Genomic DNA, 26,894 nt, shown 5'->3' on the forward strand with positions numbered 1-26,894 from the left:
GTATCCGAATGAAAGTGATGTGTATTACCTTTAAGTTATATATCAAAAATTAGACATTGTAGCAATATATAAAGATAATTTGATGTTATTAACTGACATAGAATTACGAACAAAATCAAAATTTGACAAAACCTAAAAACGTTTGATTTATCGGGTTATAGATAATATACTGTCAAAGGCTGAATTGTATAACAACAAATACTCAAAAATGTTTTAAAACAATATCAAAATAGATTGACGGTGGTTTGTTGGTATGCAAAATCAACTGATCTTATCCCTTGAGTGCCTCCAAAATGTTTTCCCGTAAACCCGTAATTTTCCTTTCATTATGTTCTTTCATAACGCGACGGTCGCATTACTGTTTTATTTTATTTTTGCTGCGTCATGCTGAGTCATGCCTCAAATCTTGAGTTGTATCTAGAAATTGATAATGAAGGTCGGTTAAAACAAAATGTTATCATGTTTACGGCAAAACAAAATCAGTTCAGCTTCTCAATTGTGAACTCTTTATTTATATGTCGAAATATTCCAGCAGCGGTTGTATGCTTAGTATATATATATCTCCAAACTGTTCAAAAATCCTGCAATAGTTTTTTTTCTATTCACCTGATAGAAACCTGAGTTTTAGGTGGGATTCGTGTTGCTTCGTCAGTGTAGACTGTTACGTCTGTTTGTTTTATAACAAAGAAACACATAAAGGCGTATAGACAAAGCATATTAGCAAATATACAAAATTATCACAGAACAGTAAGACAATGACGGGATGTGGTCTTTTGAACTGAAATTTGATAATGTTTTTCTGTTACACCAGTGATCGCAAATGTTTACCACGTCGCTTCCTTCGTGTGACAATGTACAGTCAGGAGTATGTTATGTGTTTATGCTTGATTGCTGTCTATTATCTTTGCTGTTTGCTTTACTTTCCTGTTCAGGAAATTAGGCTGCTCAGTACTTCGTTTGAATTTTAGCCAATCGTGGTCTTCATAGTATGAGTATTACTCATTGTCTTTATAATTAGCTTTCTGTGTTGTGTTTTGTGTTCTATAGTTTGTCTTTTACTTTTTTAACCACGGCTTTGTCAGTTTATTTATTTCTTTTGTGTTTGAAAGTCCCAATGGTATCTTTTGCCTCTCTTTTATAACGGGTGATTTTCCTTTTTTGAACAGCTAGTTAGAAAATCTGTATTATTTTTATTGTTTTTTAGTTTATAGAAAAAAAGTCTCAATGTTGAATGTCTGAATAACACCTTTAAGTTCTTGAAACTTTAGTGAAAAAGGACATACAGTGATAAAAGTTATATATCAACACCTAAACAATATGTTACACTGTAAATTCGGAAATTTTTGTATGAATTCATTTTTGTAATTTTTTCATTTCATACTAAAATCCGATTTTATATTTTGCGGTTTTGAAAAAAAAACCTGTTTAATACATTGAAAGATTCAAAATACGACTTTCAATTATATTAGCTATAACCCTGTCGCATTTTTCGCAATAATAAAAGCATTGCAATAATTTCTGAATTTATAGTAGCTTTAATTTACATTGTAAAGTACTATATGTCATCTGTAGTTTTTTTAAATATCATTTGCATATCATACACATGTTGATCTTGACCCATTTCTTGATATGAATTCACAGGGGTCTCCTTCGTTTTCAGCTGTATCAATTTTTTTACTACATGATTTTTTCTGCAATATATGAAGGTAATGTGATTTATTTTCTGACATAGAACTACGGCCACACATTCAAAATATTCATAAAAGAAAGAAAACAACACGCGCGTACTTTATTGAATAAATTCGTCCGGAACGTGTTTCTGGATTGACCAATATAAAGAACGCTTAAGGCTTTTCAAAATAACAATAGTCTTAAATATTTCTCCGAATTGGTTACCCAAGTTCGTACGGTTTCATAGTTTGTAAAAGGTATTAATTACTATCTGAAGAGTAACTTAACATTTGAAGAATATTCTTACATATTTATTGAACTGAAATTTAAAAGAAAACAAAAACTATCTCTGAAAAAGTTATCCGACGTATTTACATTTGAGTATATGTTTAAAACTATCATTTCGAAAACTTTCTGTTTACATGCACAAAAACTCCGCGGAAATCTCACATGCGTAGGTAAAAGTAATGAACATTCGTATAACAAAATTTACATTAAAAATTATAAAATTGTCCCGAATAAACAGCTGTCATCATGGTCATGGATGCACAAAGCTATAGGAGAAACAATTATTTTAATAAAAATATAAATCTTTGTAAAATCTAGTTCAAATATTTATAGTTTTTCACTTGCATTCCATCACGATATAATTAGCGAAACGTTTTTTCAAACACAACCAAATCACCCACCATGACAGCATTTTGTCCAATCACAGAAATAATATTTGAGCATGCGTATTCTGTTGCCATAGTTAAGCGTTCTAAAGTTCTAAGGGCACAAACTGAAACCACTAGTATACAGACTACGTCGGAAAAACATTCATCAATATAAGACACTCCGTTATAAGTAATTTTCCTGTAATTGGGTGTCTTACTATTAGTGCAGCGGCAAAATCTGAAAAGACGCTAAGGTAAGGAGTTTTTTGCAACCAAGGACAACAAACCTTGATTTTTTTTAATGAAAGAATACATGATAAACTTACATTATAAATATGCCGTAAGAAAATCGTATGGTCGAATTTCTGTAAAAGAAGCTTTTTAGGGCGTTGTGTAGTGTAAAAAAAAACTAACTGAAACATTCAAATGGTAATTAGTATTACTAATTACATTATAACGGCTATTTTTTAATATGCAAATGTTAGAATGTAACACCGACGATGAAAATAGACAATAATTATTTTAGAAATATTTAACATCAACATTTTAAAAACCGTTTTACTGCAGAAATTGTGGTAAACAAGATTTTCAACCTTTTTCCTTCAATAACAGGATGATATTAATACACTTCAGCTGTGTGTATTTGGCATAAATATATACTTCAATATTTACTTTACACAACAACTTTCATTTGTAACATTTCCTATTCTATTTACAAGATTTATTTAGTTTAAATAAGATGCATCAATCAGTTTAATTCTTTTAAGTTCTCATTCGGATCAGTTATTTCCTTGTGCAAGCCATTGCAATGGGTTTTTTTTTGTTTCATTTTAACATGTGTAAGTGTTTATATCTATCTTTACATTATTTTATAAGTGCTTTTTTGTTAATTTCATTATTTTTTTATATTTGGAACATCTAGATAGGATAGGAACAATATTATTCATCATGGTAAAAATTGTTTTCATATTCGTCTAAACATATTCCGGAACTGTTGGGAAAAATTTCCGGAAAATGTCACAGTTAGGTAGTTCTTAAAACCTTGACCCAACAAGTGCCAATTCAAAAGAGGGAAATCGTCCTTTGATTTACCTGAAAATGCATTTCTTGTCAAGCTTAAAGCATAAAAATGTTCAGATAAAATACCGTAGATCTTGTTGTAATCGTACTCAAGCTAACAAAATCTTACTTGTTATAAACAAGAATTTATAGAAACGGACGAGAAAATCGATAGCACTTGCATACTTTCATGTACCACAATCTCAGCTATATCCACAACTCCATCATAATGATATTCCTGCATATTTGCGCAAGATGAACGTTTCAAAAAATTCATAATTGACGCTTGAATACACAAAAAGTTAAAAAAAAAAAAAAAAAAAAAAGGCGTAAATAAAGTCCAAAGTTGAAGAGTATTGAGGACCAAAAGTTCCGAAAATTTTTACCGAAAACAGCTGAGGTAATCTATTCATGAGATAGAAAAGCCAATTTTTTTTTTTAATCTAAGTTTTGTAAATAGTTGATTTATAATTATGACCATATCAATGATCATCATGTCAACACATTCGTGCTGACTTATTGGCTGCTGAAATTAAACTTCGGAGCATAAAAACGCCGCCAGCAATGGCATCGGCCCGAGTCATTGGCTGTTAATAAACTCAACATCGGTCCCAGGAATGAAATTTTGTATTTGCACAAAACGTGCGTTTTGTCTATTAATGACTCATTAATGACGCATGACTTATCAAGTTAAAAGATAGTCGGACAGATAAATTTGATACCAGGGCAGGAAAGACCAAAACATGTCTTTGATGAACTGTGTACCATTTAATAGATCTTCTGAAATCGGACTCGGACTTCTCTAGGACTGAATTTTAATGTGCGTTTACTTTTATGTATTGACTAGAGGTATAGAGAGGGGGTTGAAGTATCATAAATATTTTTAACCCCGCCGAAATTTTGCACCTGTCCCAATACAGGAGCATCTGGCCTTTGTTGGTCTTGTATTATGTTTTATTTCAGTTTCTTTTGTATAATTCGGAGTTTAGTATGTCTTCCATTGTAACTAAACTATTATATATCTATTTCTTAAGGGGCCAGCTGAAAAGCGCCTCCGGGTGCGGGCATTTTTCGCTGCATTTAAGACCTATTGGTGACCTCATGTTGTTGTCTGTTCTATGGTCGGGTCTCTTTGACACATTCCTCAATTCCATTCTCAATCTTAATAATCAAAACAAGTGCCTTCAGCCCCGCCATCGAAAGAAATCAATAGTGATATGCTATCCTGTTTTAGTAATTTGTAAAGCTCCATCATACTCAGTCTGGGTTTTATTACAACTTCTATACATATAAGTGTTAAATTTCCACTGGAAGTATTGGTATATCCAAAAAAATCAATGCTAAATGCACTGATTGAAAGAGGCGAACAGTTCAATTACTTGTCCCAGGTTTCTCTTTTTGATATAAATAATTCGATATACCTCATAACAAAGCTGTATAGCCCAAAAGGAAAGTCAAAACGCTGCCATAACAATCTGAACAAGTTCCAGGTTGAATTAGCCACCTGTTACGATCCCAGCAAGGTCCGACTCCTCCCTTGTGAAGCATAGTTTAAACATCACGTCTTTATGTCTTAATACCAAACCAAAGTTTGGATGAATGCACATACCGCCAGGTCGGCTATCGGATCGACTCTACAGTTTGATCGGACAGATAGAAACTAGGGTCCTGAACCGGTATTATTTGAAGGTCTAATTTCTTCTGATTTCCGTCAAGGTTAAGTGTACACATGAAAAGGAAAACTGTTTGCAGAAAGGGATGTATGCGCTTTAAAAAGAGTTTATCCTGTACTTAACTTTGTCAATGTTAAGCATCTGACTTTTGTGTAAATATAAATAAACACGTGCATCTGACAGAGGCTGATGATGATGATGATTATCTGACCTATTTGCGTCTTAAACATGCTTATTACTTTACAAAACTTATTTTTACCTTTAGTCATTATCTACATTTTCTGTTAAGTTTGACATCAAAAGCTATTTCTGTTTCTTCTGATAGGAGAATTATGACATAACGAACGTCAAATACAAAATAGACAGTGGACCCGAAATCAATGAAATTAAGGTTAACATCTCTTTACTTGACTCTAAAGTTTTGCATAGTAAGAAGTCGTGTTTGAGCTACATGTTCATGAACAAAAATAAGTACCAAAGTTCAGGGCCATAGTTGTATCAATGTTGGAAACTAAATGAAGTCATAAATGAACAAAATGTCTGATCTAAGAAAAAAACGTCAATTTAACGTTTAAAAATAACGTTGGTTTTGTAGAAACAAGTATTTTATACAGGCGACATATCTACTGAATTAAAAAATGTCCTCAGACTTATTAATGTATTTTTCATTTCTGAATGTTAGCCAAAAAAAACAGCTAGGACGGTATTTGGAAATATATAATTGTTGACCTTTGACCTCAATTATGCAAAATTCCGACCACTTCTCATGATTACGACATCATTAATCAGAAAGTTTACAATTTCTCTTTTCAGTAATATATAATTCAGCCGTGTGTTCGGTGGGTGCATAAATTTATTTATTCTTTCTGAATGTATATGATTGTGAAACAAAATCTACCATGGCAAGTTAAGCGTGCAAGTTATTGAATGTCATGTTCAGTTCAAAATTCTTAGAGTAGGGCAATTCGTACACTTCTGTTTAAATTGGACACTATTTTGATATTTGTTTCTACTGTTGAAATTAGTTGTTTCGTTAAAATAGATAATTATTCACCTTGAGCGATGTATTATTGTTTTAATACCATTCGATATTCTTTAACAGAACCCGTTTTCAGCTGAATGTGTGATATCAATATTACTACGCGGGATTTAAGGGATTTCAAATCGAAAATAAATACAAAAAATGTGAGGTTTTTTGTCTTTCAAAGCACAAATAATATACAGAACTAATTGCAGGATAAAGACAATAACTATCTTTTAGTGTCTTTAAATATCAGCTGTATTTGATTTGATTTTTTTGTATTTTTGGTGTTATAATGCCACTTTTAAGCATCGCATTTAGGCTCTTTCGTGGCGGTTAGTTTCAGTCTCGGCTCAAAACAGGAGTAGTAGCTCGCTAAAGCTCGCATTACACCTGTTTCTTAGCCTCGTACAAATACAGCTGATATTTAAAGACACTAAACAGTTATTGTCTTTATATTTACAATTAACACACTAGAATATACATACAGTAGCCATTCTGTAAATCTGTTTTCGTCGGTGAAGCAAAACAGCAAACACTAGTAGTACTGCAATAACTGTGCATACAATTGATACGACTGTGGCTATAATTTCAACATGCGTTTCTTCAGGAGAATCCTGTAATGGCATGTCTTCACAATCTCCACCGGACGACATATCTGTAAAAGCAACAATATTGAATTTTCTGTACATAATTTAATATATAAGAAATGTAGGTGTTATTATTGCCAATGAGACATCTCTTCACAAGAGACCACACGACCAAGAAGTTTACAACTGTAGGTTACCTTACGGCCTTCAACAATGATCAAAGCCCATACTGCAAAGTCAACTATAAAAGGCTCTGAAAGGCAAATATAAAATAGTTCAAACTAGAAAACGAACGGCCTAATTTATATACAAAAAAGATGAACAAAGAAAAATGTAACTGTTCCGGGCCATATGAGTATTTGGACCATACGCGTATGGTCCGACCTTACGGGTATGGTCGGGGTAATTAACAGGTTTACTTCTAGTTTTCACGTCATTGAAAAAACACTACCTAAGGTAATTTTATTATAGATCTATAAAAAATGTGATTATAACAAGATTAACAAAATGAAATAAGCAGTTTCACACAGTAAATTTTATCACTAGTCAAAACTACAGTAAAAACCTTTTTTTTTCATTTTTCGATGTGGTATCACGAGTGAATGGCAAAATGTCCACCTGGAGAGATAGCTTCCAAAATATCTTACTGAACTGTTACACAAGAAATCAATTGTTTTACTTTAAACTGACGTAAAAGTCGACAGGATAAAGAGTAATAATTTGCTTACTTTTGAAACTTTTTTTTTATTCAACAACAGTATTGCTCGCTGTTAACAATTACTCCACTGACACAGCTATCTCAGTGAAGGTCCCTGTTTCATTAGTACCAGAAGTTCAGGGATTCTTCCGGTAGACAAACTGCATATTGTTTGTCGTTTATAAAAATATTACATCAATAGATAAATAATACAAAAAAAATTCTTATTATTTTAAAGTTTTATATCATCTGGCGTTATTTTCGGAATTTCATAGTTCTTTCAAATAATTATGAACAAATTTTAGTATGTTTTGAGCTTTATTTCTTTATTCTCAAAATTAAATAGTCGCTTCCATTTGTAAAAGCCAATTCGTACTTCTTTATCTTGTTCTAATAGTATTTTGTATATTTTACTTGTTTCTAATTTATTTATATTTTGTTAAATGTTATCTTTGACATAAACATACACAACATTATCTGTTAGTACCTTAGTTATTCTTGAACATTTTTCACCTAATATTTTAACCCATTCTTTTGGTAAAGCTTTTTCTAATTTTAAAAATACAGTAATCCAGTTTGTTTTTTTATTTAGCTTTTGTCTAATAAACCTTTCTGTTATATTTCCAGATTCATCTATGATATCATTTATGTACATTATGTTGCTATCTATCCAGTTTTGGAATAATAATGTTTTTTTCTTGAAATTTTGTCCACTGATGTCCCCAAATAACTTGTTAGCGGATTACTCTGAAGTTTTTTGGGGTATTTATTATTATTATTATTATTTTTATTCTTAATCCAAACTTTGATTATATCAAGATAACACTCTGGTAATTTTTTTATATCTGGTATTGAATTTATACTATCAAGATTCATTTGCAATATCAAAAGATTGTTTCCAAATTTGTTTAAATAAAGTTTTGTTATTACAGTCCAATTTAAGAATTGCTCTGCATTTAATCTTTTTTTCCAACCTATTTTTATTGTTTCTATGTATTTCTCTAAATTAATATTTTTACTCCCCCATTTAATTTGTCGTAACTTAGTACAGAGCGTTTTACTTTTTATGTTTTGTTATTCCATAAAAATTCATATATCATTTTTTTTAAACTGGTTTAAATATTCTTTATCTATGGTTAAGTCGGTGGCTAAAATGGAATATTATGAATAAATAATGAAAATAGGAGTTATTTCCCTTCTACATAAAAAAAAATGACCCACTATCTGTAGATAAGAAAGGCCAATAACATTATTAAATGTAGATACAAAGATTGTAGCTCAGTCATAAGCACAAAGAATAAGTAAAATATTACCAAATTTTTCATGGGGATCAATACGGGTATGTAAAAAGTTGATATATTGGATATAACATTAGACAACTTCAAGATATCATTGATTTCGCAGAAAAATTCAACATAGAGGGAGCTCTTCTTTTTTAAAATTCTCAAAAGCCTTTGATCCCTTAGCATATTTCATGTTTTTAACCTTTAAAAAATTTGCATTCAAAAATTCAATGATGAAATGAATTAAAGTTCAATCTACTGATATTAAAAGCTCAGTTATAAACAATGGTTTGATTTCAAAACCTATAAGCATTTTTCGTTGGATTATGCAAGGATGCCAATGCAGTGCGATAATTTTTGTAATTGCTGTTGAAATTTTAGCATGTAGAATCAGACAAGATCATGACCTCAAAGGCTTTGAAATTTAACTTGATGGCAAAACTCACACATAAAAAAATTAGCCAACAGATATTACCACTCTTTTTTCTTAGAACAAAACAAGACATTTCAAAAGCACTTAATATGATTGAAACATTTGAGACATTGTCAGGTTTGAAATTAAACAGAGCTAAATTTGAAGGTGTTTGGCTTGGGAAGCAAAAGAACTGCAAAGATAAACATGAAAATATTAACTGGACAAATATACATGTAAAGAGCCAAGGTATATATTTTGGTCATAATAAAAAAAAGAGTGTCAAAGATTAAATGCTGAAAAACTTTTAGAAAAATCAGTAAAAATTATTCTTAATTGGAAAAAGAGAAACTTAACCATGAAAGGGAGGATCACAGTTATTTTGAAACTTTATATAATTAGCATTACATGTAGCAGTGCAATATTCAGAATTTTTATACTAATACGTGTTTTTGTTGTTAAAAAATAAATGACGTAACCGGCAAGGACACTCGTTTGATTTTCTCAGTTGTCTGGTGATATAATGCACTCCTGTCTTGTTACGATATTGGAGATCTAGAGCTTTTTAAAAACATCGTAGACACATCGGAATGACCCAGGACCCAATAAAAGCAATGGTACCGTATGGAGTGAAATGTCACCCTACGCATACAGGCAAGAATGCCATTGGCAAGGAAAAGTAGCTTTGGCATAATTACTTAATGCTATTTGAATTGTAAATAATACAATTGCACGTAGAAATCATTGTTTTTTATATTTAACAAAAACACACAGTGGAAGTGGTGTTGTAGTTGTACATCCAACAAACAAACAAAAACATAAAGTACAGATCTGAGAGTACTCGCAGTAGCTGACAGATAGTTCAAAGCCACTAGCATCTAATACAAAAATCATGCATATCAATCAGTACACATTCAACAACCAATGGATTAAGGTCAAGTAACAGTAAATGTGCTATGTTACATACTTCGGTAAAATTTTGAATACAACTATGGATGGATGAACTTTAACTTAAAAGCGAAAACATAATGCATTTATCTCATTAATTATTGAGAATATTACTGATTGAATTCTTACAACATGGGTGAACATGTTTATAGGAAGCAGATAAAATCGACAATCGGTTCCAAATAAAACTTCTAAATTTTTGCTAGGAATCGTCAAATTTTGAAGTCTATTCCATAGATTTTTTTTTAAAACCTATGTGTTGTTGATAGATTCATTTGTGTTTTAAGATACAAAATAATGATAGGATCACCGACTTAGTTTTTAAGGTAAACATCATTCTAAGTTGTGTATTTGGGAAATGAAAAAAAAACACGTCGAAATAATCATAGCGTCATCGCGTTGAAGGCCGTAAACCGTTGATTTTTTACGTTTTTTTCACTACAAAAAAGGTAACAAATTAATAATAAGACAAAAAAAAAGTTGGTGAACGTATGATTATTCTTTATCATTAAAACAATAATTTATGTATCAACAACATATACATGATATAGTTTTTTTAAGAAAAATCTATGTAGTAGGATAAGAGATTTGACGATTTTAAGACAAATTTTGGAAAGTTTTTCGCCGATTTTATGTGCTTTAAACACAAATATTCAGTCATATTGAAAGAAATCAATCTGTAAAATTTCAGATAATAAAAGAGAAAAATGCATTATTTTTTTCGATTTGCTGAAGTAATTCAACGAGCCAAAGTTGCATGAAAATGCAGAAGATATTGAGATAAGACGTGGCAAGGTACTTGTCTGTCCCAAATTCATGTATTTGGTTTTCATGTTATATTTGTTATTCTCGTGGTGTTTTGTCTGATGCTTGGTCCGTTTCTGTGTGTGTGTTGCGTTTCGGTGTTGTGTCGTTGTTCTTCTCTTATATTTAATGCGTTTCCCTCGGTTTTAGCTTGTTACCCCGATTTAGTTTTTTGTCCATGGATTTATGAGTTTTGAACAGCGGTATACTACTGTTGCCTTTATATAGCCCATTGATTGTTACTTGACCTGAAGTGAAAAGGACTTTTGCATTGCCAAGATTCATGTATCGACAGATATTAGATCTATGAATTTGCATATGTATAAATCAATAATATTTTGTTTGCTTTTGATTTGCTGATCTCAAAATCAATATTATTACCAATAAAAAACAATATTCAAAATTTTAATTGCAGTGTTGAATTGGCGTATTGAATTTGGCGTATTGAATTTTAAACCTGATGCTTTTTGTTATCTATTAACCATGTTTTTCTTTGTCTAATATGTTCTCCTATTTATTTGTATTGTAGTCCTGTAATATTATGTTGTCATGTAAATGTTATCTTTAACTTTGCCATTAAAGTGCGAGGTTTGGCATGCCACAAAACCAGGTTCAACCCACCACTTTTATTCCCCTTTAAAAATGTCCTGTACCAAGTCAGGAAGATGGCCATTGTTAAATTATTGTTCGATTCTGTGTGTGTTGCATTTTAACGTTGAGTCATTTGTGTTTTCTCTTATTTTTGAGATATTGAGATAAGACGTGGCACGGTACTTGTCTATCCCAAATTCATGTATTTGGTTTTCATGTTATATCTATTATTCCCGTGGAGTTTTGTCTGATGCTTGGTCCGTTTCTGTGTGTGTTGCGTTTTGGTGTTGTGTCGTTGTTCTCCTCTTATATTTAATGCGTTTCCCTCGGTTTTAGTTTGTTACCCCGATTTTGTTTTTTGTCCATGGATTTATGAGTTTTGAACAGCGGTATACTACTGTTGCCTTTATTTACCTTTATGAATTAATTTATATAAAAGTTCAACAAGTTTATCAGGATCTTTTATCATCTTCCGGGCACGATAAACGATATCTCCGTAAATATTCCGTTTGAAATAAGTTTTGTGCAAGTACAAACAAACTCCAAACCAAATCTTTATAACTATGGAAGAATTTAGTAAAGGTTCAAAGTTATTAGTGGTAACAAATTCCTTCGCTTTATAATTTACCTGTAATACATAGATTAAGTTCATTATAATAGAAAACGTCACAACAGACAAGCGCATAGGGACCGAACGGCGAAATATAAACACAGTAAGATGATGCCATCGGAACTTCACCCCCCCCCCCCCCAAAAAAAGTAAATAAATAATAGGGCACACAAATCGTCCCTCGAAATTTTAGCATGACTAGTGTTGAGTTTAAGCTAGATCCATACTACCAACTCCATCAACCCCGATCAAGACAGAGTAAGCGATCGGGAGACTAGTCAGACTCGTTCGAGATGAATGTTTGGGGTAGTCATCGATCTGAAAATCTATTAAAAAATTTTTTACATGTCTAAAACCTTTGAGTAAGGATCGAGAAGCCTGTCACTCGAGGAGGGATCCGGAATTCAAGCAGCGATCAAAATGATCAAGAAATGATCCTGCAGAGATCGAGTTTGGTCGAAATACAAATATTTTACCGATCAGTATTCGATCATTTCGATCATTCCTCCACTTATATCGTATCGATTCTCGATTATTGCCATGTGTGATCCAGATTATCTTGACCGTTTCCAGATCGTTTCCAGATCACCGCGAATACTATATTTTTTTATCCCCAAAACAACTCTACCATTTCCCAATCTCTGCTTGACCAAATTCGACTACTTTTCGACCTCTATTCGATTATACACGAGTAGACATAACTGCTACAAGTTTCTGTTTAGCTGTACTCATTCAAAGTTAAAAAGAGAGGCCAAAGATACCAGAGGAAAAATAAAACCAAAAGGTCGAAAACAAACCGACACAGTCATAGAGAAAAACGAAATACGACGACAAGACAAACAGCAGTCCATATAACATATATGACACATCAAAGAAAACTATAAAATTTGCAACACGAAACCCAACAAGTACACGTTATACCCGTCGTTTTGCGTTACAGATGTACTAATCCGGGGACAAGTCTCATGTGAATGCATCATATGCAATCATGAGGTTTTAGTGTTCTTCTTATTGCCGGGCAGCAAGTGTTAACCTCATCTTCGCTAGCTAAGGTTTCCGATCCGCGTCTCTCCTCTCAACCATTGGATAATTGAGATAATTGCGGAGACACAAGGTAGTGATTTCTATTGGTCGCTGTTGTGATTAGCGTCATTCAATCCATCACAACGCACCTTCACTCTATGTTCACACTGCCGATCAGACCAACTCGACCAATCTCGATCTAGGCAGATGAAACAATCGGGAGACTGGTCTGACTCAATCGACAAGAATGTTCGGGGAAGTCTACCTTGGTCGTCATCGATCTGAATTTCTACCCGAGAGTTTTTGACATGTCAAGCTAGGTTCATACTGCCGATCAGATCAACACGATGATCCCGATTGTCCAAGTTTCCACGACCAAGCTCAACCAAATTCTTGGTCGGGCCTGTTGATGACTTCTACCCGACCTCCATCCGACTGTTCACGACCTTAACTCGAACATTCACAACTCCTTAAGGACTCCATCACGACTCCATCCCGACAACAAAATGAATACTTATTCGATAATTCCGATCATTTCACGATCTATACACGATCTTAACACGATCTTTACTCTATAGCTAGACCAATTCAACTATTCACGATCTCAGCCTGATCTTGACCAGACCAGATCGACCTGATCGTATATGGGTCGTAGAGATAATCGGGATTGGTCGGGTATGCACATTTTAAATATAAATACGTCCGATTTTCATTCCCTGCCGCTTCGGAGTTGGCATTAAGTGTTACCCTTGTCCGTTAGTACGTATACGCACGTACGTTCTTACATGACCCTGTATAATGTTATATATGCTAGCTTGGGCATTATTGGTGTTCCATGGACACATTCTCCGTTTTTTTGTTATATTCAGTAGAAGGTCCGAGTAAAATCATACAATTAAAACATCTAAATAGAAATAAAGCAGTTGGATTTGTTGTCAAGGTTGTCAGAGCTCAGAGAGACATGTTAATAGCTGTGACGGAGCTTGAAGAGTGCACAGAAGACGAAGAAGATGTTGTAGAAATCAACAGGCGCCGAGAAATCTAGGTGGAGCAGTGGCTGACAAGACGACAACTTTGTGGGCAGTTTGAGAGACTTGCACTAACTCAATAAAGAGGAGGAACCCAATGTTTATAAAAACTTCCTTATAGTGGATATGTAAAGGTAGTTTTATTGCTCTTTTTTGGAAATGACACCACAAAATGAGATTTGTCACTGGATTATTACTTATGTTTGATAGCAATACATAAACTTTACCATCCCTATTTCCTTGTTATCTTAAAAATAAAAGCGTACTGTTTGTCAAATATATGTGAATAAGGCCGTGTTCAAATCAAACGCTGTGTACAGTAAACATGTTTATATTTGGTTTAATGTAATGTGCACTAGTTTCACAGTAAATGTGTTCCCATCTATACACCTTGTTTAGCTACCTGTAAATAAGCTTTGTTCACACTTGTAAACTGTATGTCATTCAAATGTTCAGTACGTAGAACAGAAATCAAATTTTCAAACAACTTTTCTAGCAGTTAGGGAACGACCATTTGACTTTAAAAAAAGGGGAGTGATTTTTCCATAATTTGATTAAAAAGTCGGGTCATACAGATGATTAGAATGATATTCCGATACTTACGTATTCGCATACTTTCGGAATAAACAGTGTTTAGCCATTAAAAATGAATACGTGAGCTCTGGATAAAAAGTGCCATCTGCGAAAGGTGACAGTCAATTTCAGTCAATGCAGACTTCTCTGATATATTAGTAATTTTTTTTGTAATACACCATTTTGTGCATTCGGTTTAAAAACACTCCTATAATATATCAATATTCACTCGAAGGAAGACCTTATAGGCATTTGGATTCTCTGAGCTGAGCTCCTGTAACAGTCTCTCATAATGCCCATATAGTGGTTGCCGTATCCATCAGCCACTGCCAACTTTTGGATGAAAACCAACGAAATGGAAATGTGTACATGAGACACAGCTAATTCCCTTTTGTATGTATATAACGTAATATATGGCCTTAACTCCTGAACGGTAAATATAACGACACACAAATTCAAATTTGATCTGTGTTTTATTATAATAAGCTTTATGTACAAGATGTATAACATTTGGTTGAGGCAAAGCTATTTGGATGGACGGACGGATGTACAACGGTAACACTAAATGCCATGTCCAGAAGTCATCAACAGTCGGATAGCGGTGGGATAGTCTTAAACAGGCAAGATGAAGAGTTTGTTACGCTTAATTGGTCGAATGAAAGTGAGCAATCGGGATCATCGATTTGGTCTGATCGCAAGTGTGCAAAGTCAAAATATATAAATCTAGGAAAGAACAGATATAACAGCTCACAGATTTATTTAAAGTTAGTTCCTTGACGTTAGCACATACTTACAACTTCTCGTCCAATCAAATTGCATGAATTTGCCTTCTACTTTTCATAGTACATACTTTTTCCGTGTACTAAGTAGCTACGCATGAATGACCACAAGGGTAAGATTTCATTGTATCGTTATCAAGATATGAGACAAAAAATATGCTCTTGGCTATTTTGAAATACATTCTGTGTTCCAAGTTTGTAATTAGTTTTCAAACAGATTTTGAACATCCTTTTTCAAACAGATTTTGAACATCCTACTAATCAATCTTTGATCTTAAAACATTTTTGACATTAAAATTGTCTTTCATTAAAATAAAGAGTAGCAATTATGGTTCTTTATACCTTGATTAAAGTACAATTCCATCTAAAATGTGTAATCTTTTATCTTCCATGCAATTACTTTGTACACAAAAAGAGTCAACCATGAATCTTTTAAAGGGAAATTATTTATTAAGCAATTTGATATACTTCGTCATAAATTGGTCGATTATTGGTTGCCTTATGTTCAGTGACAAATATTTCATACATGTAACTGATCCACTAGACTACCTATGGGTACATACCAGGGGCAGATTTAGGCATTTTTAAAAGTTGTTTCAACTTAAGATATGGGAGGGGGTCCAACTGTTTGTACTCATTCAAAGCATTTTTAATATAGTTTTAAAGGAGTAGGTTCAGTAAGACCCCTTTTTGGCCCAAAACTATAGCAGTTTTAGAAAATTATGAAAATGTAATCTTTAAGCTATATTTTTGAAAGTAAAATGCTTCTGCTACATAAATATGAGCTCTTTTTGACAATAGAATGCACAAATATCGCTTTCTAGCATCAACAAGTTATGCTTAATTACTGAAATCTTAAAAATTATAGCCTTTTGGTTATTTTTTAGACGGTTTCTGTCTAGAATGAAAGTGGCCGCATTCGTGTTCATTCATAATATTGAAATGTAAGTTGTTTTTGATAATAAAACAAAACATATATTAAGGTTGAGGATGAACATGGATGCGGCCACTTTCATTTTTAACAAAAACCATCTGAAAAGTGACGTTATTTGGCATATTTTACAGATTTTTCATATTTAAGCCTGAATCAGAGCGTTTTTAATGACTAAATCAGTTAAAATCTTTCACATAAACTAATCGAATCAATTGAAATAGACACTTAAGTGTTTAAAAAGTGTCCAAAAACATTCGTTAGATGAACTTGAAATTTGAGGCTTAAATCGGCCCTTACCGGACCTACTCCTTTATGTGAAATTATAAAATGTTTTCAAGAACGTAAAGCTTTCGATGCAATTTAAGAATTGTCTGCTTTTGGTCAATTTATTTAGTCATCTTACCATGAAAATAAGTACATGTATAGTAAAACACCGCTTTATATCAATAAACATACTTACACCAGCAGCTACCTTCTTTTTAATCTAAAGTGAATGGCCTTTTGAAATCTCATTTTTTCAATGATATTATAGTGAGTAGATTTACAAAACTACGTAAATGAGCTACATCTAGTCAGCCAAAACATGTCATTAGACTAATAACTGGATTACTCAAGTTGGGAATATGTGCTAATTTGGATAATGTATAGAAAGGTATATAATATGAAACTAAGAGCTCGGGGTCAAGCCCCTCGATCTAAGTTTCATATTATATACCTTTCTATACATTAACCGAGACTTAATCTTGGCAGTATATTCAGAAAATTAACAATCATTTGTTATGTTAACTAAACCATTTCATCAAGTTAACGGTAAGTGTTGTTGAATTTATAATTTAAATGTAATTAAGACGAGTATTTCCTGAGTTTAGTCAAAAACTGTGATTCATAACAGTACAAAAACAAGTCTGCTATTAAAATGGCGCAATTAGTGTCGATATGAATACATACCACCTAAAGATAACATATTTGAATGTCGGTAACATAAATTGCCACCAAAATCAATATAACTATGTTTTTACAATAAAATGACTTGATAACAAAAAGTAATTTGTATATCAGAGAATATATTGTTTTGTTTACTTTTTGACATATGAAAACTAAAATCAGGTAAGATACTGAAGATAGTTCTTTCGATATATACATAGTTCAATGTTGTTTTGGAATGCACTACGAAGTCCATTTCAATCTAATATAACAAAGATAGATGGCAGTTCAATCAAAGTATTTCAAACATTTACATACTGAATAGAGTAGATAAACAATACGTCTGGAATAAAACTACCAATCCATATCCCAAATTCCTTTCTTTTTTTGACAAATCACAGAAGAATAATTTCCTTTATATGCACATATGGTATTTTTAATCCTTTAAAAACCTCGGAAATAACATATAGATTTTACTTCAATGTCAGGTTAAAGTATATGAATGTTCGAAATAGGTTCCGATGAGTATTACATTACAGATCGAACTTTAAATCAGACAATCGAACACATAAGTAAGCAAAATATAATTTGATGGGTTTACACAGTTATATGAGTTTGTTGTCTGTATATCTTTAGAATGTTGCACAGGAAATGGATATTAGAATATTGATGAGAGGATATATTTAAGACTACTCACCTTGTTGAGAGGTTTGTCCACCCGTCGGCCTTTTAGAAGAAGTAAAAGAGGAAAACACTGGAGGCGAAATAGTGGCAGAATGTGTGGATGATACTTTAGTAGAGGATTCTGACATTATTGGGGATGACGGAGAAGCATCTTTTGTTCCATAAAACGTCAAACCCCATTCTAAGGTTGTTCCTAAAATATTATATATTCAATATAACTTAATTAGTTTTATTTTTATCTATTAAAAGATTGAAAAGCTTTTTAAAGAAATAAATTTGTGTGTCACTGTATAAACTGGACGAATTCACTCACAAACAAATAAATGTCAGAAGGACTTTTCTGATATGTTTGTGAATGACTTGGTCCAGTTTATACACCAATATATTGCAATAGGACATGGATACATAAATATCATTGAAAGTTATCAAATGTACCAGGCTTATAATTTGATACGCCAGACGCGCCTTTCGTCTACATAAGACTCAGCAGTGACGCTCAGATCAAAATAGTATATTGGGCGATTCTATATCGGTCTGCTTTTACAAAGTATGTTTAACTCTAGGTTTCTAAATCACGTCAGTACAGAGGAACTATTGAGCTGATGATACCTTTGTTGAATAACAGTCAATCAGCAATGTAGATTTTTTTTTTTAAACTTAATTTTTAAACAAATCTCATAACGAAGACATCTGTTTCAATTACTTCTTAACATGCATGTACTAAGAAACCGTTTCAAGCAAATGATTTCCCATACACATTTATGTTTTTACAACGACAAACCACTAATTGATATTATATAACACATAACAAAGAAGTATTAGCCAGTCCTGACATTGTCCTTAGTAGTCGTAGTGATAGAACCATACTGTAAGCTAATGTTGATGTCTAAAAATAATCGAATACACCTGTCATAAATTTGCAGTCCGCACTCATGTTAGCTTTTCATAATTGTCTTCTTAGACCTTTTTAACAACTCTCGACACCGACTAATGCCACTTACAGTTTACAGCTCGAGTCGTCTCAAAAACAAAAAAAAAACCGTCATGATTATATTTGATTTAGCGGTTATATAGTGTCTTGAATATATCGCTACAGAAGATATAACAAAATTCAAATTAGATAAATATATTTCTTTGTCATACAATATTCTTATAACATGTATTTACCTAACATTGCACGTTGAAATTGATTATTAATTACTTGAACCATTCGCCATCATGATCAGCTTTCTCTTCGATTTTATGATTATGCAATTTTCCATCAAAAATTGTGCCGCATGCCAATACCATTTAATTTGTTAATGCTTTATGAAATTTACGAAATTTATGAAATATAATTACTGGATTGTCCGTTCGTCCGTTACGCGCATGTTAACACGTCTAGTTGGTGCTTTTCAACCGATCTCCACCTTGGTGTATTGCCTTAAAGAATTTTGGGATATCATGTAATTGACTTCTTGATCTAAAATAACAACATTTAAGCAGTACATACCTGCGTAATGAATTTGTATTTCAACTCGTAAGTTATTATAAAGCTTGTAGTTATTTCATGTCTTTTTGGACAGTGCCAAGCAAGAGTTTGTAGTCAAATTATATGGTCGTCCTAACGAATTGTTTGATCGTGTCTTTAAAAACAACATATCTAGTCTCTTTGACGTAAAGTCCTGCTCTGGTTTTTTTTTGGGGGGAGGGGGTCTTACCCGACAAAAAGAAGAACGTGAAGTAACTCTGAATGTGTGCTTTGTGAGATTGAATCCTGATTCTGGAAGCCACAAAAAAGCAATAACATCAAAAATGATTTAAATCGGACACGGAATCGGAAGACAAAACACGGGTCTTTAAAAGTATTTGAGCATTTTTTTGATATAAATTTATTATATTCCGATTATAATATAAGGCGCCTTATCGTCATCATTTTTTTTTTTTTTTTGACTGAACAACCTTAGGGAGAGACAATTCATCAGTCCCATCCATCTGGTTGCTGAAGAGCATACAATCCATTTTATTTTTAAAAAAAAAAATCATTTCCCAAATTTCATTAGGACAGCTGAAGCTTTCAAGCCTATACATGCTATACTTTTCTTCATACTAAATCAAAACAATCTGGTCATTTGGACTCTCTTGGAAAGATGTGTCATTGTCGATTAAATAAGTCCAAGCAATAATATTAATAGTGGTCAATACTATTATTTGTTTTTGAGACGACCCCTCACATCCTACCTGTCGTAGTCGTTCTCAAATGCTGGCGAAAACAATTGTTTAAAAGGTTTATTAGGAAACATTCAGGTTTTTTTTAATCATTTAAAGATTTGTTTGTCTGTTTTTTATTTGTATTTTTGCTTATAAAACTAAAAACAAACACAGCACTCCTTCTTCTAATAAATAATAAAGAGTTTAATCTTCGTCATCTGTATAAGTAGTTGCCTTTATTCAACGTGTTTCGGTATCGATTTTTCGTTAAAAGGATTTGTTAAGTGTATAATGCAAATGTGTCGAGCCAGAGAAAATGTTTTAAATTAAGGTGTTGGCCTTTATAAATTAATTTTAGTCTAGCTTAAACAATTTCGTAAGCTGACCGGAATACTATGCCCAATAGACATGATAGATATTATATCAAAAATAATCTCAACTTTGGATATTAATTTCAATTTATTCATACCGTTGGAAAGCATTAAATCATTTCCACTTATATCCCCAGGCATTAATGTCCATTTTCCAATTGATGATTCTCCCCAAAAATGAACCGTTATAACAGTCATATTCATGTTCATTCTGTTGAGGTCTAAAAATCTTCCAGGTATTATATTTGATATTGTTCCACTTGAAGACAAAAGATCTAGTTTTAGTTGTCCTGACCTTGGAGACTCGACTTTGAAATACACCTCCACATGTTCTAACGAATTAATCTTACAAGTTTCAAAAGTGACATTCTCCGTACGATTCGACGATAGGCTATCAATGAATAATGACAAATATGTACAAATAGATATCAATTGCTAAAAGTATAGTATACAAAAATGTTATTTTCAATATATATTCCTTGTAAACATAATCGAATAGTGAAAAATATAGCTGTCATTCTGATAAAAAAAAAGTGAATTTATCAAATTATGTGTGAAATTTGATTTACATGTAAAACTTTTAATTCTGTTTCTGTTGTCATAGTCTTTGAGATTTTATCAGCTCTAACGGAATTGGCGTTGCTGATTGTTGTAGACAACACAATACCCTGTTGTTAACCATATCTTTGTCATCTGAAATTTGCTTAATATGCGACTTATTTGCAACTAAAGCACAAAATGTTTATATCAAAAACAATGATGAAATTAAAACAACTGTAACTTTTATAACTATGACGATAAGTGTATCATCATACTGTCGCATTTTCGAACTAAGAAAAACTTAAACGTCCAAAAATAAATTGGGATCTCTCGGTGTATATTTGTTTTTCGAAAACTATAACTATAAAGTTTTGTATTTGTTCTGTCTCGCCTTGTCGATTTTATTTGACCTTTTTGACTTTTGTATTCAGGCGTCACTGATTAGTCTTTACGTTAGGCATATACAATTTCAAAGCTGGTATCTCCGATGAGTTTAGTGATAATTTTGTTAATGATAAAATCATAATTATTGAAAGGAATCGGTTAGAATATTCGTAATGTATTTATTTATTTACCTGCAGGAAAAATTGGACCTGAATCTGCATACCGTTAGTTCATTTACATTTTGCCAAGTTTCAGCCATATCTACTAGCTTACCAATATCTAATAGTCCAAATCCAAATGTTTTTGACACTGAAATTGTATTAAGAAAACGTAAGACTACTTTCATATATTGGTTTTGAACAACATGTTTCTTATTATAGGGCCTTAATGAACTCTAGAAACTCAAGAATTAATTTATTATTGTAGTTTACCGATGTTAAAATCTAATAAGACGATTAAAAAGAGCATATCAAGATAACAATAAAATAAAAGAGGGAATCACATGTACACCATAATGAGCGCGACGATGTGCTTCCACCAAGCTTACATCGCTCTATATACGAAATCACACACAATCAACTAAGGAAACATAGGACAGATACTTTTACAGTGAGAACTTAGTTGATCAACAAGACTATATATATGTGTACAAGACAAACCTGATCTTTCTAAAATATTACGTAACGTCATTGTAGAATAGTTTTAGAGTATCACGTTCTGTCCATGAGAAATATAAGACACTATGACCAAATAGAAAATAACAAAAATGCCCATGAATAGTTACCGAAAGAGCAAAATCACGTTTTAATAAAGGACAGATCACTTTCGAAGGTAGTATCGTCACTTTTAATGTAAATGCCATTTCCGTTTGTTCTTTAGTTTTCTATGTTGTGTCATGTGTACTATTGTTTTTCTGTTTGTCTTTTTCATTTTTAGCCATGGCGTTGTCAGTTTGTTTTAGATTTACGAGTTTGACTGTCCCTTTGGTATCTTTCGTCCCTCTTTCCATCAAATGAAATAAAATTCAATACCCTTTTAAATTCCAAAAGAGAGTTCCTTCTGAATTAATTTTCTTACAGTTTGTTTGATAGTTCTCCATACCGGTATACAAAAGGTAAATATATATTATGGTTTACTATAGACATACTGCATTTCAGCAATTATTGCGAGGTTTTTATTAATGCATTATAATGCCACTGATAAAGTATCGCAATGATAAGAACTCGTATTCTGATATCTGAGATATATATTTGTATGCAGATTTTTCTAAAATTACAATAAATAATCTCGCTTTTTTGTCCATTTTTAAATTATTGAATAATAATTGCACGCAATAATTTCTTAATTAACAGCAGATATGTTATTTCCATGACATGAATTGAAATTCAATACCCTTTTATTTTTCAAAGGAGAGTCCCTCTTGATTTTTTTTTCTGCTTTTGAGAGTTCCCATTTAAAACAAAATAGTGCATCCGACCTTTTTTTTCATATGAATAACTTATACAAATTATTACATATATTATGACACTTACATGTTTTTTTTCAATCCGCCAAGTAAATGGCACATTTGCGGGTAAGAGTTTTGTGTATGTCGTATTCATTTATAATATGATAGCAATAGTGCTTTTACTTAATTCATTAATTGGTCCATAGTAGCATATTGAAAGCATTACATGAAAGCTACATTTGATCTTAATGTAATCTAAAAACCGGAAAACATAGAAAAGCCTTATTCAAAAATGTACTGGGCAAGGTTATTCCGAATATTCATTTAAATGTTAGTCTGGTCCATATAATTTAGACCAAATCTGTGTTTCTATAATACTCATATTATATAATGAAATTACCTTTTTTGCCGACTGCATTTTCTTTAAAATCGTTTGGGTTAAATGACAGATTTGGGTTTGAAGACAACACCAATAAGTGCATAACATCTCTATAGCTGAGATTTGGACTACAAAAGATTTCAAAAAGTAAAAGGTAAAAGTTGATTTTTTTTTCAATTCTTACTTCTATTTCATATCAAAAACGGTACAATATTTTATGTACCAGATATGGATATCAACAGTTAGTGTCTCTTCAGAGATGTTGGCGTAAAATATGTTTGGAAAATCAAAAAATCATAAACAAGATTTAAAAAGCGTATGTAACTGAAAGAAGTAAATAATAGACCTAAACCCGGGGCTTTACATGATAAAGAATCAATCCTTAATTCAAAGTGGTTGTCTAAGATTTATAACAGAAAATTGTAATTTATCCAAATTCATATTTTCTGCCATTACAGAAGTTCCGATCTACTAATATAGTGAAATACTAAGAGAAAAACAGCCATTTATCTCTGATTACTAAAATTTAGGGAACATAACACCCTTGTAGCACCCAAATGCTCTGATCTTCAATTGTATAATTATACCAAGCAACTTACTTTAACATTACTTTTTTAACTGATTAGTTTATGATTTTTTAATATCTTATAATGTTTTGATTGTGTATATTGTTATATTACTAGCTTTAATCTTCTCGGGGTATGTTTATATGTTTGTATTTCGTAATCAATTTATAAAACAAATTGAGTCTATATACCATACATATTTGACCTCATCTTACAAAATGACACTGGTTTAGTCTAGGAACAATAAATTCTATATTCCTGGGTGTTAACTAAGATACTGTTTTGTGTTTTGTGACCCATGTTGTTTGGCGTGTATACAATTCGTATAAGCGATAATTCATCATCGTTCTTCAATTTATGTGCAAATGATGCCTCATTTTGATAGTCTAGTAGATTAATTATTTTATTAACGGACAATGTCCAGAAATATTTAATTTCAACAAGACAATCAAGAAATTCAGGTAAATTCTGAGAACAGATGAACCTTAATACACTTTTGACATTCATTTGTTTTATGGAAAGATAGAACTATTTTAAATCCATTTCTGACGGTACATTTGTAGCTGACAATAAATGCACATAAATTCGAAAACGAATATTTGCTTCTTGACATTTTCTGATTATAATGACATACTTAGCTTGCAATACTAAAGCAATAGCTCCAGACACCATTGGCACGGCAGCTGAATTTCTTCCAAATTGTCCAGTACAACCATCAATATCATCACTTGTTTCCTGTAAAACGTACTTAAGTTGAGGTTGAAACCTTTGTGCGATTTAGAGCTTTATATATTATTTTGACAGCGGTCTATTACAGAAAACCATGCATGTTGATTTTTTCTGTATTGTTAGCTTTTTGTCGATTGAATATACCCATATCCGTTATTGACGTTCAGTTTATCAAGCGTGATCTCAAAACCACACAAAAACTGCAAATAATTCATTTTTATGATATTTTGACAATACCATTGCATTTGAAATTCGATATACTACTGTGGATTCATTTATTTTCGTGGGTACCAATTTTCGTGGATAGAGAAAAACTTGCATATTCGTGGGTATTCAAATTCGTGGTTTTGACAAAGTTCACATGCATTTCTTTAGAAAATTTGCATTTCGTGGAACATTTAAATTCGTTGTTTCCCTGTACCCACGAAAACCACGAAAATTGGTACCCAACGAATATTAATGAATCCACAGTATAAATAAAAGGCAACAGTAAATCATAGATGATCAAACCCGATAAATCTCTGAAGAAGATTCAAATCCAAATAAAGAAAAAAACGAAGTTAACCAAGGAATCCTAAAGAAGCGAGATTAGCAGTAGGCTGTTATGCATTCATCAACTGCCATGTGAATACTCACTAATACAAGAATTCCACTATCGGGATGGAAAACAATCAGTTGATTCACTGATCAGATTTTTTTTCGGATTACTAACGTCATAGTACTCAAATTGCATCGAGTACCCGAATTGCACCTAATCAACAAAAATAGCTGTGTAAATCTTAAATCTTTTCTTTGAGACTAAACCATTTGTAATTTTATGATTTTACACTATAGACGTCTTTCATCATAGGTAAACATGTTTAGATATACACAAAGTATTCACAGTATAAATCAACAGATGACCCATTCACTGAAAAAGTAAATCTGTGGAAACGTCGTCATGCGACGTTCCCAAAAAGTCATCTTTTAGAAATGAGCAATTCAAATATGTTCAAAGCATGCATTTCTAAAAAAAAAGAACATAATACAAGGATTAATGTCAAATTGTTATAAATATTTGGAGAAATAGAACAAAACATCTGCAATTTAGTTTTTAAGGATGTGAATTTAAGCATAGTTGTAATTTAGGTACTCCTCATTTCAGAATCATGAATCGTTTGAAGACCAAGTCAAGTTAATTTTTCTATGATTCAATAGGGATACAAATTTATATTGGTGTAATTAAATAGTAAATAAGGAAATGTCTACTTTTGTCTGAATCATAGATGATGAAAAACTGTTAAAATAGGTGCAATGTCGGTACCCTCACGTTACAGATCAAAGATTCAAGATATACATTTTATTTTTATGAATTCCGTTTACGAGTATGTTTATCAACACGATTTATATAGATTGAAAGAGTATTGTTTCGATGTTATAAAGATTTATTTGTAATTTACTCAGGCATTTAACTTTAACAACTTACTACTAGTTTGTCGGTATCGATTGATTCCCTTGTAAACGCTGCCACCATTATAGAACTACAAGAATCGCCTGTCGTAAGTTTGTGGTAGTTAAATCGAACTCCTGTTAAATTATAAAAAAAAATTGCAACTACTAAGCAATAAGTTTATACTTAGATTCGATTTATGCAATTATTAAGGTGTATACATGCATTGACTCAACATGAAAGCAGGCCAATTGCGATCTCAATATATCTGGCCCAAGAGGAAGCTTAATGTTAAATGATATCAGGTACGTTTGATAGATTGATCTTTCTTCTATGCATGCATAATATTCTTAAAGGGTCCTACAGTACACCATTAACGCATATAAGGTGTTTTGTAAATTAAACAACATCAAAATTGTTTTCAACATCTGCTGTCGGAAAGGCGCAGGTTCGACTACTGTATGACCCCATGATGATTCCAATTTCTCGGGTAAATCTAGAATTAGGCTATCATTAATTTTGATAACTAAAGTTATACGAAACGAGTGTCTGGTTATTATAATTATTGTGTTGAGGTTTTGAACCAATGCATGCTATATAATGAACTAAGTCCTCTACACACGTTTTAGTTAACATTTATTATGAATCCTGATAGTATCATCGCAGACAAAATCTCATCCTTTGTCCTGATATGCTATTGATAAACAATCACAGAATCATGGAATACATGGAATATTTGTAGTTTATATTTTCTCATAACAGTTGTTACATGATTCGGTGTACATTTTTTTTTTATATCAAATAGATATAGTACCAGCCTTTTCGAATTCTTCCCGCATAAGCGGCTTTTTTTATGATATCGTCATATTGCTTACATTCCACTCTATTCAAAAATGATT

The 26,894-nt window shown here is 32.1% G+C and overlaps 1 protein-coding gene across 1 annotated transcript in view; it reads right to left on the reverse strand.

Moving 5' to 3' along the window:
* Positions 1 to 1,511: 1,511 nt before the first annotated feature.
* Positions 1,512 to 26,894, reverse strand: part of LOC143081959 (uncharacterized) — a 46,982-nt gene continuing 21,599 nt past the window's right edge. The window contains exons 10-17 of the mRNA XM_076257583.1: positions 26,032 to 26,132; positions 24,472 to 24,572; positions 23,293 to 23,399; positions 21,637 to 21,754; positions 20,620 to 20,912; positions 17,974 to 18,153; positions 6,569 to 6,738; positions 1,512 to 1,691 (exon numbers count right to left, since the gene is read on the reverse strand). Of these exons, the coding sequence (XP_076113698.1) occupies positions 1,596 to 1,691; positions 6,569 to 6,738; positions 17,974 to 18,153; positions 20,620 to 20,912; positions 21,637 to 21,754; positions 23,293 to 23,399; positions 24,472 to 24,572; positions 26,032 to 26,132 (1,166 nt within the window). The 3' untranslated portion in view covers positions 1,512 to 1,595. The remainder of the gene's footprint in view (positions 1,692 to 6,568; positions 6,739 to 17,973; positions 18,154 to 20,619; positions 20,913 to 21,636; positions 21,755 to 23,292; positions 23,400 to 24,471; positions 24,573 to 26,031; positions 26,133 to 26,894) is intronic.

This window comes from Mytilus galloprovincialis, chromosome 7, assembly GCF_965363235.1.
Source record: "Mytilus galloprovincialis chromosome 7, xbMytGall1.hap1.1, whole genome shotgun sequence".
Lineage (NCBI taxonomy): Eukaryota > Metazoa > Mollusca > Bivalvia > Mytilida > Mytilidae > Mytilus > Mytilus galloprovincialis.